Below are 15,719 nucleotides of genomic sequence, written 5' to 3'. Positions count from 1 at the left end.
TTGTGTGTGATCATTTGTATATTTAATTGATGATTTTGTGTATGTTTATTAGTGTATTTTCTTCGTACCTTAGAAAATAGGTGGGAGTATGTTGGATTTCATGAGAATATTTATTGCCCCGTTTTGGTATAAAAATAGTATCGGAGCAGCCATCTAGTTTGTAGTTTGTACATTAATGTTTTGCGTACGTGATCAAGAAAACGTACATTGTTTTATAAAAGCAGAAGTTTTTTAGTCTGCTCAGTTTTTTTTATTTTTTCTCGTTTAGCTTCCTTTGAGCACACACACATAATTTTTAAGGTATGATTATTTCTCTGTTTGAAATTAATTAGTGAGAAATAAAATATTAAAGGTGTATCATTGGAAGAGTTCGAGAGTCATCATTTCCTGCATTCAATTTAATTAAATACGCCACGGAACTGCGACTGGCCTGATCAGTATTTATTAGAGAATAGCTTTCACCGGGTAGGCGACTGACTCATTCTACAGTAATTTTTATTGTATTAATTTTACGTATCACCGGCCTTGGGGGGGCTCAAGCCCCCCTAGCCCCCCCCTTGGCTACGCGGCTGATGAAAACTTTACGAATAGTGATTTTTGCACGTGCAAATTCCATGTCTTGTGCTTATTTTTGCGCATGTGGGAACCCTGGGTTGGACGGGCAACAGAGAAGTTTCCCTTTTAAAATGACATTGAACTCATCAATTTGTATTCTGGACCATGCATATTCACAGCAGATATGTAAGTTTCGAGAAACTCAAGAAGCAATTAACCAGATTTATTTTTAAAAACAAGTACAATGTTTCGTGGTAAGAAAATAAATTTGCATATTTGTATCTACATAAATCAGCGCTGTACAACATTTAGCTGCAATTACATAGATTACATACTGGACCAGTTATGTATGGGCTGGCTGATGATTAGGGGATGTGCATTTATTACGCTATGAAAAAGGTGGGTGAGTGGTTTTTGATCGCTCTTTTTTACTCGTGTTAAGCTTAACACGAGTTAACTAAATTAAATGTTAGTGAATTATTTAAATGAGTACGATTAACTACAAGAAAACGCACTAATTCTAAGATGCTGTAGGAGGAGAAATTCAGGAGTTTTAATAAAGCTCGTAAAAACTGAAATATCGAAAAGTTAATATTGAGTTAAATTTGGAAAAATCCAAATTTTCGGCAAGAACATATTCAAATTTAAAATTTAGTCGGGATAGGAGAAATCCATCAAAATGATGACAGATTTTGAGGGAAATGGTGAAAATCTATGACACTCTAGAAATGACGATTGTCTTCCTCCCGCGTCATAGCAACAGTTTTTTTGGACGACTTTAGGGCCATCCATATATTACGTCATTAAAAAGTCTCTATTTTAGCACCCACCCACTCAGTACATAAACGTTTATATTAAGGGATAGGGAATTTTAACATGGAAAATTTAAAACACCCCCCCCGGAAAAATTGGTTGACGCAATACACGGACGTTCCCTAAACATTCTGTCTTCTTGCCGAACTAAACCAATTCTTAAGTAAAAATCGACAATTATCTTCATTACGAGTTAAATGTCTAATCTTAACATGAGTTTGCGGGAAATGTGGATTAGCTGATGTAAAACCAGCGTTTTATTTATGACGTAACATATGGATGTTCCCTAATTACAAAGTCGCATATTCAGGTACATACTGGAAAAATACCCAACGATTAATATATTTTTTTATATTTTTTCTTTTATTCTACGCGATTCTTTGCTGCAGTGAGAGGAGTGAACTCGCTCACTACCGACTTGACCTCTGCTCAGTGCTGATCTTGAGTTTGAGACACAAGATCTTGGTAGTGGATTGCGTTTAAAATAAATTTCAAAATCCATACTTTTTAGGAATTTCAAGCATGGGAAACATTCCCGTTTTGGTAAGTAATCAATGTATAAAGAAAAAGGATGGAAAACTGTCGCCGAAGTGTAGTCTCTTCTTAATTTTATGAAGGACAAAGTGTCAATTTCTCAATTTCAAGAATTATATAGTACCACAATATTTAAACGGTCGTTTATATAAACTTGAAGCTAAACTTTATGAACTTTGTAACTGCACTTATCGAAATCTGTTCAATTAAAAAATATGTAAACATGTTTTCCAAGATATTTAAAGGTATTTTGGCTCTTGGGATAAGCCAGCATTTCACGTCCACCCTGGGTCAACATGAATCCGATACACTCGGGGACGTTAGCGAAAGGGCAAATTGACACCAGCAGGACTTTGGTAGGGTTGCAACACTTTAACAACAGAGGTCTCTCAACGTATGCAGACAGATTTTCAACAAACTGATGTCAATCGATCGCAACTATACATAATTCATATTATGAAAATTTGCAATAGACAAGTGCTCCTAAGACACACTTTTAGCCGAGATTTTTGCATCCGAAGAGAAGTAAATTTTGACAGTGCAAAATTTCTACCTGTGCAACGCTCTTTGGCCTCTTCGAATGTTAAACTTACTGTCTGGAAGAGTAAAATTGTCACCTTTCCGGTTACATACATTTGTACCTGTGAAACGGTCCATTTGGGTGATCTTGTATTTTTGCATCTATATTATAAGCTGGAAATGTTTGTCTGCAACGGAAGTGAAAGTAATTTTCCGAAACGGAAGTAAAGAAAGTAAAGAAAGTCAAGTCTCAAATGGCGCTAAAATCAAAAGTTCAAGACGAAAATGTCGGAAGGTATGATTCACTTTGTGGTGTGGTCTTATGATTCTCTGGGGGTGTTGGATATCTGTGGGTGGTGTTTATCGGGAGTGCTGACTATAATGTCAAATCTACTCTCGCCCGGCGGGAGACGAGCTTATATGCTAGTATTTCATATGAATTAATTTCGAGATCGATATCCATTATGTAGTTTGCTCGAAATTTTGCAGCATTCATACATTGGGAGACTTCCATTGTCAGTGAGTAATTGCATAATTGAGAAATATGTAACCTTAACCAATCAATTTGTCCCAGATGTTTCCTAGACAAACCGAACGTCGCGCCCGACAGGTTAATTACTGCGTCAACTTGCTCAACTACGCGGGCACGTATTATCCACTGTCTGAAGTTTTTCTCATGCACCAAACATCGCTGTCCCGCCCGAACTATTACCCGAACCAGGGTCAAGGATATCCGGTAAGCCTTAAATTAGAGTTGGTTTAGTTCCCTTTTTAAAGAGTAAATATATGTATGTACATATGATGAACTAGAATGCAAATTAAAATGAAAATATGATTAACTAAAAAATTACATTAATTGTGGTCATGGTGGGGGAGAAGGAATTCAATGAGTTTGATAAAACTCGAAAAAGTTTTATACTGCGTAATTTTGAGAAATATCCTAATTTTCGGTAAGAAAAAGTTTAAGTTTGACATTGCGTTGGCATAGGAGAAATACATGCCTTAAAGTTCCAACTGGTTTTTGGTTTCTGAGAAAAAATAGTGAAAATCCAGAAACGACAATTTGCACGATGAAGACAATTTTTAGGACCACTTTAGTCTTCCTCTCATTTCTAGAAAAAAAAACAATTATGTATGTTCGTTACGAATGAAAGGATTGCTTAATTAACCTTTATACGTCCGGCAGACCAATTCCGCAGGGGGTCGGTCCACGTCAATATCCACGATCGGGCGAGAGTCATGAGAGCGGAGATGTTGTCTCTCCACTCCGAGCGACACTACTGATGGTGGTGCTCACGAGCAGTGGCCGTAGCACGTACTAACTTTTTAAATGTCGACACGGTCAGGCCTACATTTTTTTAGTTACATTTATTTTAACTCAGCGTTAAAAATAATCTTTACTGGTATGGCATTTTAATTTTGTCACTGAAAGTTTTGTTTACGCCTCTTGTTTTCTGATAATTTTTGGGAATATTCCCATACATAAGCTTGCATGTGTTAATGTGTGTCAGAAAAATCGATATAACTTTTTGCACCCTGTCGGGTGCGACCTAATTTTTTTATGGTGGATTAGAAATTTAAAATTACGTTATAACTAGTGAAATTTGGGTTGCACACGACAGGGTGCAAAAAGTTATAGCGTTTTGAAGTTACCATTACAAGATGGCTAGAATTCAAATTTTTCAAATTCTTATAATTTTAAAATTTAGTTTATAGTGCCTACAACAACTTTTAGGTTTAGTTAAACCTTCCCAAAATTACGTGACACTCAGTGCATCAGATAGAAAATTTTTCTTAAATTTTTTACAAATTTAAATTCTCGGCCAATTTCTAACATAGAATTTTTATTTTGTCACTAGTAACTTTATTTAAGCAGTACGTATTTATGGTAAAATTAGCTTTAAAATCTGAGACGTGGCCCGCAATACATGATTGACATTGACGTGGACTGACCCCAGGTCTTCCTCCCTGGCTACCTGATGAAGATCGGATTGTTGGTGGACAGCCTACAACCATAGAAAAGTATCCGTACCAGGCTAAAATTTTCGTTGATTTCATTGACGGCTATTGCAGCGGCACAATTATATCAGAGCGCCGCGTATTGACCGCAGCGTGAGTGGTAAACGTGACAATTTGGGCGCAAACCATGATTAGTATTTGCCCAGCTAAATTTGCGAGACAAACTCTTTAGAAGCAATATTTAATTTATTTAAGCAGTACTGGTGCAAGTTGGCAAAATTTAACGAATTCCGGGGGCGAACAAGTTTGCGGCATACGAGGAATCAATGAAAGTAAGGCCAAATAAATTGCTGCAGGGCACAGATTCCGTTCATGTTTTCGTCAACTTGCCGCAGCCAAAATTTTGCGCAAGTGTCACATTAAATATTGTTTCTAGAGTGTTAGTCTCTCACACTGAGGTGGTAGCAACAAGAAGTTCGTTTTTCAATGTCTTAACCTCTTGCAGGCATTGCGTCTGGTCACGTGACATATCTAATCTCCACATTGTTGTGGGTAGTTCTTCTGCAGAAAGGAGTGCCCAAGTTCTGAAGGTCTCTGCTATTCACGAACACCCCTCGTACGATCATAGAACTTTTGATAACGATATTGCAATCCTGGAGGTAAATTTCATATATTCTAAATAAATCGGACTGCATTAAATTTTTAACTGAATTTTATAATTTTTCAAAAAGTTAAGCTCCCCTATTTCCTTTGGCCGAGGCGCGCAACCAATTGCAACTGCTGCGCCGGGTTCAGAACTGCCGGCCGGAACGCTCGCCACTATCACGGGATGGGGTAGGTTTTCATATTCAAAAATATTTATAAGGTTAAGGGACGTGCATACAGTGAAATGAATTTGTAAGAAATTCATGAAATATGTATGATTCAAAGTGTTTAGAAGTTGGAAATCTTTCGAGTTATTAATGATTAATAATTTTATGAATCGACTATATCCATTAATCACATTACTTTAAATTAATTGTATGTACATCAAACTAAATTATGTTAAATAATATATATGGGAAGACGTTCATAAAACTGTCTTTCCTATTGAATTTCTAAAAAAACTGATTAAATTTATACATATTTAGTGCCGTTAAAATTGGCAATTCACTTTGTAAAACAGACTTCGAGTTTCGCATTTAAACAAAAATGATTACAAATTTTAAATTTCCGCTGGTACCTTTAGACGTAGCTTTTTATCTTACGCTTAAGGTACAAGTTATAAAGGTTTAGAGTACTTTGAGATAAGCTTAGAAAAAATAGAGTACCCTTGAGTGTCCCTGCTTAACTCGGTTGAGACCTGGCCAAAATAAAAAAAAAATATTAGGTAAACGGGCTTTTTTGGACTTAGGCGCCTTGAAATCCGGTAGCTCAAGTCGGAATCAACTTTACGCGGGGCTAGTCAAAATCGTCTCGATCAGCGATTGTAGACGGGCTTATCCAACCCATGCAATCACTGATAACATGTTCTGTGCCGTTGGAGAAGGAGTTGGTGGGTGTCAGGTATGTGTGACTCTTGGAAATTAACGGTTCTATACATACATTAGAGACTTGGTGCAAGTTCGACATGGATATGAGCATACCTGTTCACTTTCATTCATGTGACTGACTAATAGTCAGTGACTGTGACAGAGAATGATTGTGAATGAAAATGAATTTCCTGTGATCTGAATGAAAATGAGTGAAAGATTCCGTCCTTTCAGATGAGTGAATGTGAATGAAAGGATTTCTCTCCTTTCAATTTTTCAGCTTATGCATAACATGTATGTACATGTGGCGAGGCAAGAAATGAAAGGAAATGAGTTTGAAAGAAAATGACTTTCCCTTCAGTCAGGTACCGGGATGACTGAAGTTTGAATGATTGAAGTTTTTCGAACAGGTATGGCCCTTTACTCATTTATTAGTCTAGAATTATATCGTTATAAATTTATTCAGGTAGATTCAGGCGGGGCTCTTCTGGTTAATGGAGTAGCATATGGAATTTATAGCTGGGGCTATGGCTGCGATCATCCAGGTAAGACGCGCAAACTTCACATTCTAGATTTTTGGAGATTACGAACTAAAAAAAGTGCTACTTTTGTTCCCTAGATTATCATGGGGTTTATACAAAATTATCAAAGTACCATAGTTTTATAAGCCAGTTCATTTGGAAAGGAATTATTTCTTAGTAAAAAATATCAATATACAAACTTAACTTATTATGTAATTAGTATGTACATGGACGTTTGTAATTTACTATATCTGTAGGCGATTCGTAACCGTTAAATAATTGCACCGAAATTCCTTCAATTATGTAAACATGTCTTTTGCATATGTACCTACATTTGTTTAAAAGAAATTGTATTGTAACTATCTACTGTACACAAGTAAGTAAAGTTACTTACTTATACCTAGTTCTATATATTTATCATATAGAATGTATTATTAAGTTGCGAAATTGATGTTCTCATAGGTTTGGGGTTTTATACAAATGCATTTTTGGTCGAATATCAAATTTATAATAAAATATAATTTAATTAGTAGAATTAATCTTACTAGAATTAATAAATTCGAAATTAGTTAGTGGCAGTGAATTAATAACTAGTTTATTTAATTAGCAATTAAAATTCAACTTTTGTGAAGTACATGAAATTAATAATTACACTTAATTACTGGAAAAAGAAATATTTGAAATTGAAACTGAATACAACTATTGGTATATGTATGAAGTAATTGGAATTAAGAAATCAGGACCTTCATCGATAATTAAACAATCGTGCTTCAACATAAACCACAAATTTTCCAAATAACATTTTCCATATAAATATATTTCATTTCAAATGAACGATTATCTAGGCAGATAAGTAATTTAAAAATATGTCAGTTTTATTTTTTGCAAACAATAACCTAATCGTGCAGTCTGTAACTCTGGACACAAAATTCAGAAAGCAATTTCTTTGCATTCCATACCTCATGGTGTCGACCGATCCAGTTATTTCCAGATTTATTGAATTTGGCAAAAGAGCAATAAGTACTTTTTTTCTGTATTTACTGTTTTCATTGTATTTCTGCATACGATATAGGAACTCCATAGATTCTGTGGCCGACATAGAGATAAAGTTAACTATGAACCATTCCAAGAAAGATAGCACGCCAACAATAGCAAAAGACCCGACACATAAGAAAACTGAAAGCTCCTCTTGATCAACAATCTGTTTGATTAACACCCATATCCCCATACTGCAACATACCACAAGATAGAAATGGTGCATGCAAGTTGTTACGCATTCTCGGGCCAGCTCTGAATGTATTTTACAAATTATACTAATACAGTTGTACATTTTGATTCCCTGCTCGAAACTCAGCCCACGGCGAAGTTTACCATCATACTTGTCAGGTACCAAAAACTTCGTCCATCCATGTACAACTGCAAGTCCTAACGCCGGTATTATTACGCTGGTCCCCAAGCCTGCAAATAGAATCAAGGCCCCCACCCATGTGCAAAATCCAGATATAATCAAGCCCGCATAGTGGTGGAGCACACCCACTTGACCAGGTATGAAGAATTGACGAATGCTTACGACAATACCGAAAACTGGATTTGACTCAGAGAAACTGGCAAATAAAGCTAGGACGGGCATAACATAATCAAACCAGTAGTAAACATTTTTGGACATACGGTTAAGTTGTGATATTGCTGCATTAATGTCGGCCTCGATGGAGTAGCTTTCCGTGTAGACTTGGTCTAGTTTCAGATGTTACCACAATTTTAATGATTTTGCTATCTTTAAATAATTCAATTGTTTTGCTCACCTGTAAATTGTTTATCCAGATTTAATGTAGCTTCAGCAACCTGAACAATTTTATAAGCTCCGGAATACCTCATTAGTACCCAAGTGTATGGTACAAATGCCCATATGAACAATGTGAAGACATAGGCCAGCAGGATTGTTTGTTTGTCTTGGTGACCTTCTTCTACGGTAACTTTGAAGCTTTGAAATATTAAAAAGGGTAAAACCGGGAAGGTGAAGGAGGCATAGATGATTTGAAAAAGACGATATTTCCTCCCATTACTCAAGGCGGTTGCCTTCTTCGTTTTCTCATCCCACGAAAGGAAACATGCTTGGTTGAAAAAGCCGCGTTTTAAGATGTCGACAATGCGTCGGATATGGTAGATATATAAGTCTTCGAACATCGCAGAAGGGGACTTCTTGTCCTGCCTGGGAACGTTTATTGTTGTGGTGTATCATCATATATGAAACAGCAGTTATCTTGTTAAGGAGAATTTTTGGCCTTTTGAGAAAATGTGCTTTAAACTGCTCGAATAACTCATATCGGTGCGGTTTTAAATAGTTTGTGGACCCAACAGTCTACAACAGGGTAAAGTTTCTCCAAAATGGACTACAGTACAACTAGCCTTATTCCTAAGTTTTTGACATTTCAACCAATTATGTTGATTTAGTGCTATAAAATATTTTTGCGTTCTTTAATTCCTGAGGCGGATTTACCCAGTGAAACCTTATGTGTATTTGTGAGCGCACAGTTACTTCATGCCGCAGCATAATCCTGTTAACCAATTACAGTATGCAACAAATTTAATGCTACGATGACATAATTTTTATATCGACATGATCGCGTAAATTTTAAAATTTCAAACTCCGCACAATAATCTGAAAAGTATATACGGACAATTTCCTCATCGCCGATTTTTAATATCGCACAAAGGTCAAAGGTCACCATTATTTTTGTGAACAAATTTGAGGCGTCGAAAAAATAACTTCGTGGATAATTTTTTTGAACTTTCTAGTATTTTTTATCGGATGCGACATGCGTTTTGAAGAAAAATGAGCTTTGGTCGGACCGTGTACGATTTTTTTGACGCCCACAGGAATTTTTCGCCAAGGACAGGTTGAAGGCCTGAAATCGCCACCGCGGCGAAAATTCGAAAACTGAAATATACGTTTGCATGTCGGGACTGTTAATATGCATTTTTTATTCTGTAATATGCATTCATTATTCTTCAAAACGCATGCCGCATCCAGTAAAAAATATTGCAAAGTTCAAAAAAAAATATCCACGAAGTTTTTTTTTCGACGCCTCAAATTTGTTCACAAAAATAATGGTGACCTTTGACCTTTGTGCGATATTAAAAATCGGCGACGAGGAAATTGTCCGTATATACTTTTGAGATTTTTGTGCGGAGTTTGAAATTTTAAAATTTATGCGATCATGTCGATATAAAAATTATGTCATCGTAGCATTAAATTTTTTACATACTGTAGGTCTTCTGTCATATAACTTTGTCATATAAATAAATAATTAGATTATTTGGATTTAATTAAATGGGAATAGATATGGAATTTTACATACATGCTGAAAATATCTTTAGAAATGGTTGCATTTCTGTTGGTGTACTATTTAAATATTTATTATTGGCATTTAAGAGGGGTTGATTTGTCCAATTTTAAGAGATAACCTTGTCAAAGAACTTTTGTTGCAAGTCCAACTCATAGAGTTGAACTGAATATAATTATATGAATGTGAGCAGACAGGCAACAACTTTTGACTAGCCATCTATCCTAGATTATGCTGCCGATATCTTGAAGCATTACTTTTAAAAGTTACTCATAGATACATATTGCTTGACTGAAAAATCGAAGGTTTGCAAGTAATTTTCTGCATACGTGCATAAGGCCATGTCTTCTGAGAATTCCACTCTTAGTGATCAAGTAATCCTCTGTAGATTGGAGTAATGCAATTATGTCATTATACCTTTTGGTATATTTTGATATAAATAGTTCGAAATTGGATTGATGATCGACAATTTTGCCAAGATTATCTTGGTACCCCAAACATCTTGCATAAAATGGTGCACTATACATATGTGTAATGAGTTTTTCGTCACTTCCATGCATCTGTATGTAAATAATTTAGGCATGTCGAAACATTTATGCAGATGCGTTCGGCTTCATGCACGATACATAAGAAAATTTTGGGATGTTCAAACTTTACAATAAATCTAGAAATACTTCATAGTCACTTACGAAACTGTGGAAATGATGCGAGTTGATTAATTTTATTAATGGATTAATTAGATTTGATAGTATTTGACTCAAAATTGCCATCACGTGCTTATGCAAAAACACACACTTGTAATCATAAAACCCTGTATAAAGTAAAAGATGTAAGTTCGATGAGGATTATACTTGCTGCCAAACCAACTGCATACATATTTCCATTACTTTTGCGCCTAGTTACAGTAGATTTTTACATCCTCGAACGAGGCTAATAATTAGAACTCTGGAAAACGTATCTAAAACGTTTAGCTAGTAGGAATTCGACTTGTATTTGCTCTGGGGTGCTTGTATTGTCCAAAATTGAAAATTGAAAATTGAGTCTTGAAATACAATGGTATATCAACCAAAATAAGTCATTTAAAAAAGTAAATATGGTGGTTAGGCATACGCTAGTAGCTACATTTAATATCCGTAAAATATCGAAACCAATTTAGCCCAAATTATTTGTGTTCTTTGGTATCATTCCTTAACTTAAGTGAATACACATATATTCCACATTAAACTTTTAAAAAGTAAATCAGGGTCTTTGAGAGTTTAGGTAAGTGGAGTTTGGCCTTTCAAAGTTTGAAGGTACACACAAAACGAAGAACATTATTCAAGGTACATCAAGCAAGTAATTCATCCTCATTTTAATTTTGACAAACGTGCATTAACTGAATATGTATATATACACGCGAGTTGATTTCACATTTAAGTTTAAAGAGTAAATATGTATAGGAATTTACATAAGTTGGTATTTGGGCTCTGAAAGTTTTAAGGTACCCAATCAACTACAATATATGTGCAAAGGGGTGCAAGCAGCTAAACTTTGGCAAAGTTTACTAACTTGTAGGTCACACCTGGACGTACACTTGTAGTGCAATTATTTACCGAAGCCCACGAGGAAACTTTGGCTACATAATCGAATAATCTAGAAATATGTAGCGCGTGGATCGTTAAATATCTAATTATATCAATTCATTTCGAGTCGATGCACGTAATCAACTGTGGTCACTGGCTGACTAGATGCATTAAGATACGGTCGTTACGTTTTACTGTAACAATCATGATTTTTCAAGCAGGTCATCAACTGTTGATTTGGAACCTACGGCTCTTAGGCATTTTTCAGTTCAAACCGTTATTCTACGACACGGAAAGTAAACAATTCGCATATCGGAGTCAGAGCAAGTTTAATGTTATCGTCGTCTCGAGCACGGTTGTTGTTCTGTTGATTAATGGAATTCATACTCTCACCTTTTCCACGGGTCTAACTATGAGCACGAAAGCGTTCATAGTTACATTTTTGGTCGGTTGGTGCACAGGATATCCGATTGCCTTTCCCATTCTTAATGGCACAAAGACGGTTGTGGATTTGTTGAACTTGATCGGACACTTTGAACATCGGTACCTTGAACCGCTGAGTAAGTTAATTAATCAGCAATGGAACCATGATTTTTGGAAACTTTTGTGATTCTCATATAGGTTGTTCCATCAAATGCATCCGGTGTTGGCAAGTTCGAGTAAAATTGTGCAGTGTTGCAGCAGCGGTCGTATCTGTTGTAGGACCAATTACAGAATTTGCAATAGTACTGCGCGAAGCAAACATTCCGACGTTTATTGGTTCAATCCCAGTAAATGTACAGTCGGGCTGGGTACACGGGGTCATCTTTGCTGTCTCCTTGGTCTTGCAAGGCTTCATCGTGACTGCAGTTCCGGCTGCATTCAGCATTATGGTTGGCCAAGTGTGCTGCGGGACTTTGATATCGGTGGCCGGATATTTCTCCTGCTTGAAAAAGTAAGTTTTGATGATCCTTAATTAATTATTTAACTAAATTTAATTAATTCAATTAATTCTCGAACCGTTACATGAAAACGTTTGTATTGAATTACATGTGTTGAAATACAAATTAAAGATCACGGATCTTGAAGGAGTTTAAATACTCGGACAATCTGACCGTTGCGGTAACCCTGTATAGACAACTATCCGTTCTCGTTGGACAGATCAACTATTGTTTCCGCCAGATCGTTCTTCCCGCCATTCTAATGTACGGCATTACAATAAACATCTTGACAACATACCTCACAGTGACGTTGAAAAGTAAGCTGGTCTCTAACGTTGGCAACTTGCTCTACCCGTTTCTTGCATTTGAGACGTTCTTGGTGATTATGGGAACAACAGCTGGTCTTATCAACAAGACGAGCAAGGTGATTGTGACTAAAATGAAGGTAGCCCTGTTTGATGTGGTCATGCAAACTGGGGAAATGCGAGAAGATACAAGGTACATGAGACGAATGATCCATGCCTGCGGTCCAATTAAGATCCGGTTCGGAAGCAATTTTATCGATACTTCAACACCACTGGTAATGACGAGCTTCTGTATGAAAACGTTAGTTCGGTTACTTCTCTGTTCTAAGGCGTAAGTGGCAGGTCATTCTTTATAAATGGTTAAGGTATACATGCCGCCCGTTAGTTGAATTCCAGAAATCACCCAATGAAACATATGCATGACCCAACACAAATATTTACACTTACGTAAAAATATAAGTAAAATTTAAGAATAGCTTGTCAAGCGAAGAATATGTATACGTGTCACTAATAATTATGTAAAACATAAAAATAAAAATGAACATATCACCTTTATTACAGTTCCCTTCAATATTGATTTGTATTATTATTATTACGCTTGTCATAAATGCACAACCAAAATTAAATCATGCACAGAACCCCTAACTTTATTTCAGAAATAGTGATTTGAGTATATTTTGGCATAGTTTAAAACATTTGACCCTAGTGCATTCCTTGTCATGCATTTCATGTTTCGGATCTAAGATTAATCTTTATTTAAATATATATCTATGTATTTATGAATTTGTAAAATTGGCAATTTGAACGTGCAGTGTATTTAAATTAAAATAAACAAACTAATCGTCTTATTTTGCATCATATTTGATAAACCGTTCTTGCAACAGTAACCAGTTTAATGCCGAACTAACCATGTGTTTATGTATTTGTTAATTGGACCGAAAATTATTGACACTACCTACGTTCTCGTCACAATTTGGATAACGATAAACGCAAAATTCGCAATTTGCAAACGGACATAAACAAATACAGTGCGCATATTTTTTGGACTCAAGCTATTTTAGTGATTGTTGTGAAATTCTCCAAGGCATAGGGTGCAACTCCAAGGCCTAAATGTAAGGAAAACCACATTTATTAAGGTGTGTCCCTTTTATAAGATTCGTATGTCCGTGTCTTTGTGTTTGTCCACCTGTCCGCGCGATATATCAATAACAGTTTAAAATTTTGACAAACGTCAAGTTCGAGCACTGTACGTTACACATGTCAAGGTCAAAATGGTCACAAAAGGGTCACCAAATATTAAATTTGACACATACGTCAATTTGATAAGAGATTTAACCCTGTATTCATAAGTGATTTCTATTATGACCTCAGGGGTCCCAACACGTCATCAAATGTTAATATCGTTACATTCGTTTAACAGTATAACACATGGAAAATTACGATTATTAGGACATACCCTTCGGGATATGCATCCAACTTGGGTACTAAACAGTACATATGATAACCGCGATCACAATCGCCACAGTACAATAATTGATCCTGAAAATGTACATAATTATAAACGCAAAACTTTACCAAAACGACTATTTTTGCTAATAATTTACGTCATTGTCTGAGCTGCCACATATTGAGTAGCACTTCCACTCATTGCAACGATACTTTTTGACGGAAATGATCATGTTGTTTGTAAATTCCATACAAGTCGGATGACCTACAAGCATTTTTTAATCTTAGGTTAAATATTGTTAATATTAATGTATTTTCTTCATTCGAATTAATAATTAAAATTACTAATGGAAAATTGTCAAAATTATGACAAATTGGTATAGCTGAAATTACCCGACCGTCCACAATCTGAACAGGACAGGAGATCTTCGGGAATTCCAGATTTTATATTTTCAATTGCGTCTCCTAAACAAACATCGCAATAAGTAGATCGTGGCACCTGAAACTTTAAGGTATCCATTTTTCTAAGGAAATTAGGGTCATCTAGTCCTTCTGAATTTGAAGGCCCAGAAGAAGACACACCCGCTTGAGAGGGATGATTCATTCCTAGCAGTTGAGAAGAATGGTTTCCTACACTTGATCTGTACATGAAAAGGTGGAATATTAATAAACTTGTACATATTTATAAGTAAATATGTCAGATGAATGAACGGGGTATGCTATGTACCCAGGGTATTTGGGGTATTAGGGTTTTCCTGTTTTTGGAAAATTTTCCGGGATTTAGCAAATTTGTGTAATACCCACGGGTAGCCGGTGTTTTCAAATTTAAAAATGTGCATAATATGTATATTATAACATTAGTTTAATAATTTATTAAATATTAAAATGAAATAAATAAACTATTTTGCTGCGAAATTGTTGAAAAAGTAGATGACTCAGTTTGTCCCCAAAACTTCGACTACCCGCAAAACCCAGTTTCAATAGAAGTTCAGTAATAGTTTCTTCGACTACCCGGGGTTTTCCCCTACTCTGAATATAAGGATGAGACAAGAGACAAGAAGTTGATGAGATGCTAGTTGATCTATTTGGTTCAAGAAAATGTGTTTTAAATGATTCGATACAGACGTTTTATGTCCAAGAAACTGGAGGTGGACAAAGCACAGAATATTTGAAGTTTAGCCAGGTATGTAAATCTACATATTATATCCTACACAGTTCACGGTAATAATAATAAACTCAATCATACCAAACAGTACCTGGTGAGCTGCTTTGTTAAAGAATGAGCTGTGTCTAGACAAAACTATAAAGCACAACTGGGCATTAAATGAGAATACATATGAGATTTCTGCGTAAACCTAAATATGTATAAGACCATGTCTAAAATCGGTGGAATGTATTTCCACATCATGCAGATTTATTCTTGCACACATACTAGAATAAATAAGCATGACGTGTACATAATTACATTGTTGTTTTCTGCATGGCGGACACGTCAACACATCTACGTATATTTAGTAATTGTAGTATAGATTATACATGCATGATGTATTTGCAGAGAAGTATGTACAGGGTGGTTTAAATATCAGGTTACAATGGGAATTTTTTAAAGGATATCCACTAACGTCGCGGCCTGCCCCGTAAAAGGGGCGCTAGGCGGGAACACAGCGAAATTAAATTTCGACAAAATTATTTTTGAATAGACCAAGTTATAAGCTTTCCAGTGATATATG

The 15,719-nt window shown here is 35.8% G+C and overlaps 2 protein-coding genes across 2 annotated transcripts; one reads left to right on the top strand and one right to left on the bottom strand.

The window, feature by feature from the left end:
- Positions 1-4,363: 4,363 nt before the first annotated feature.
- Positions 4,364-7,130, top strand: LOC118437744 (trypsin-like; the record flags this gene model as incomplete). Its single annotated transcript, XM_035857067.1, has 6 exons — positions 4,364-4,533; positions 4,886-5,039; positions 5,112-5,214; positions 5,774-5,925; positions 6,358-6,436; positions 6,511-7,130. Coding segments are annotated over 6 exons (738 nt in total), but the record flags the coding sequence as incomplete, so codon positions are not given.
- A 5,945-nt stretch (positions 7,131-13,075) lies between these two features.
- LOC118437865 (zinc finger protein ubi-d4-like) lies at positions 13,076-15,284 on the bottom strand. The gene is made up of 5 exons (XM_035857256.1): positions 15,246-15,284; positions 14,383-14,630; positions 14,148-14,254; positions 14,000-14,082; positions 13,076-13,649 (listed from the first exon to the last, which is right to left on the bottom strand). The coding sequence occupies exons 2-5, from the start codon at positions 14,591-14,593 to the stop codon at positions 13,601-13,603; spliced, it is 450 nt and encodes a 149-aa protein (XP_035713149.1). The 5' UTR covers positions 14,594-14,630; positions 15,246-15,284; the 3' UTR covers positions 13,076-13,600.
- Positions 15,285-15,719: the final 435 nt, after the last annotated feature.

Source organism: Folsomia candida, unplaced genomic scaffold (genome assembly GCF_002217175.1).
Source record: "Folsomia candida strain VU population unplaced genomic scaffold, ASM221717v1 Fcan01_Sc016, whole genome shotgun sequence".
Classification (NCBI taxonomy): Eukaryota; Metazoa; Arthropoda; class Collembola; order Entomobryomorpha; family Isotomidae; genus Folsomia; species Folsomia candida.
The sequence above is the reverse complement of the archived record's forward strand: the minus strand, read 5'-3'. Positions and strand labels throughout refer to the sequence as shown.